General features: G+C 49.4%; 2 protein-coding genes across 2 annotated transcripts in view; one reads left to right on the plus strand and one right to left on the minus strand.

The window, feature by feature from the left end:
* The window catches only part of MONBRDRAFT_12657 (uncharacterized protein), a gene marked incomplete at both ends in the record, with an annotated part of 7,966 nt that extends 7,785 nt beyond the window's left edge, over positions 1 to 181 (minus strand). Inside the window, one exon of the mRNA XM_001750553.1 lies at positions 111 to 181. Coding sequence (XP_001750605.1) covers positions 111 to 181 — 71 coding nt within the window. The remainder of the gene's footprint in view (positions 1 to 110) is intronic.
* A 602-nt stretch (positions 182 to 783) lies between these two features.
* On the plus strand, positions 784 to 1,244 carry MONBRDRAFT_30069 (uncharacterized protein; the record flags this gene model as incomplete). The annotated part of the gene is made up of 2 exons (XM_001750521.1): positions 784 to 847; positions 913 to 1,244. 2 exons carry the CDS (start codon positions 784 to 786, stop codon positions 1,242 to 1,244), a joined length of 396 nt encoding a protein of 131 aa, XP_001750573.1.
* Positions 1,245 to 1,931: the final 687 nt, after the last annotated feature.

A 1,931-nucleotide genomic window follows, 5' to 3' on the forward strand; every position in this document is an offset into this window, starting at 1 on the left:
ACAGGGAATTGAGACACGTTTGTCCAGCCAAAGCGAGAGATTTAATGGTGTCTTGAGGAATTGAACCAGTTAAAGTCGGCAAGCATTCACACTGACTACACCAGGTGCACCTTAGAATGGTTGCATCGCTCATAATTTCGAAGATACGAAGGTGCGACTCGTGCCCAACTGCAAGTGCCATCATTAGAAGAGATGACGGTAGTTCCAAGCGCATCACACAAGGTAGTATACCAAAACATTACAAAGTAAGCGGGCTTTGCTCGTCTCTCGACATGAGAGGGTACGGTACAATCATAACGTTCAAAAGGCTTGCTGACCAAGCGCTGACAAATATTATCAGACTTCAAACTGCAATGATTGAAATGTTTGCTAGGACAAGTGTCTTCCAGTGTGGCCCAACAGCTTCTGGATGTGTCTGTGCTTGTAGCCCAATTGTCCGCCTCCTCTTTTGTAAATCTGCTTGGTCATCTCGCCCGCTGCGCCAAAGCTTGTTGTGTGGACCAGCCGGGGCTTCATGAGGCCTCTAATCTTCGCGAGCCAATTGCTTTGTGGTTTTAGTCCAGACGAGCGCTGACTTACACCCAGCGCCACTTTACCGATGTGGTGGCGCTCGTGATGCCTTTCGTAGTTTAACTTGTAGTCTTCTTTGAATTGTCGCTGTATTTTTGAGAACTTTAAGTATGATTATATGATGCCGTGCGCATTTCTGTACCTAAGTCCTGCGCTTGAGTTTCATGGCATGACAGAAGCCTGGGGCAGGTATTCCCTGTGGAGGAAAGAAGAATGACTTTGTTTTGGCAGCTGCCCCAAAACACGAAGCTCAAATTCGAGGGCGACAAGAAAACGAGTAAGAATTGGAGCGTATGCTGCGATGACGCACACACTTGTACTTCTCGGAATGATAAAGCACAGTCCAACCCCCGACCACCTCGCAAGCCTGCATCAAGGTGGGCGCTGCCCTTCTCCGAGCCGAAAAGGAGAAGCGCGTTTACTACACCGGTTTCAACCATGGAAAAACTCTGATCGTCCCTGCGGCGATGACGACAACCGGTGGGTTCGCCTCCTCCTTTGTGGATCTGCTTGGTCAGCTCGCCCGCTGCGCCGAGGCCCGTGGTGTGTACCAGCCGGGGCTGGATGAGGCCTTTGTTCCTCAGTGGAAAGGTCGCTTTGCGGCGCTGGTCCATCAGATGAACGCTGACCACATCCAGCGCCACTTTGGCGGTGCCTGCCTGCGCTCGTCGTAGGTAGGCACCGTCTCGGGGGTCCCTCTGTGGGGATCCCTGTGTGCACCTGTCGCTCCCAGGGTGGTTCTCGTTGTGTCTGTTGATGGCTTGACTTGTATTTTTGTTTTAATTTTGCTTTAATTTTTGCTGTATTTTGTGGTATTTCTGCTGAATTTTTGTAAGGTCCTTTGTATGATGTCTTTGTCTTCTGTGGTCGGTTGTTTTCTCAATCCGACGTTGTGTCTCGTTGGATGTGAGCGTGCCGTGGTGTTCGTTGTGTTTGTGCTGTGATGGCTTATACTTGTGATGTGTGACTGCCCTTCTGGGTGTCTTGTGTTTGAAATGGCCTTATCTCTGGTTATACTTGGTCGTTTTGTACGATTTTTGTTTCTATGTGCGTGATTCTTCGCGCTTGTACTTCTTGGCATGATAAAAGCCAGCGAATGTAACTTGTTCTCTTGTGTTGTTTTGCGTGCCGTTGTGATTTTGATGTCGGGGTTGCACAGCTTTGCTTTCAGCTCTGAGGTTCAAACACCTAATTTAATTTATTATTTGTTCTCGGGCTCTGCTCTACTCAGACCCGATCTGTTTGCGCCTGATCTGCTCGAGTTGATCTGTTCGGGACTGATCCGTTCGGGCCTGGTCTGTTCGGGCCTGCTGCGTTAGTTCCTGCTTTGCTCGGGCCTGATCTGTTCGTGTATGATCTGT

This window comes from Monosiga brevicollis, genomic scaffold (genome assembly GCF_000002865.3).
Source record: "Monosiga brevicollis MX1 MONBRscaffold_43 genomic scaffold, whole genome shotgun sequence".
In the NCBI taxonomy this organism is placed as follows: domain Eukaryota; class Choanoflagellata; order Craspedida; family Salpingoecidae; genus Monosiga; species Monosiga brevicollis.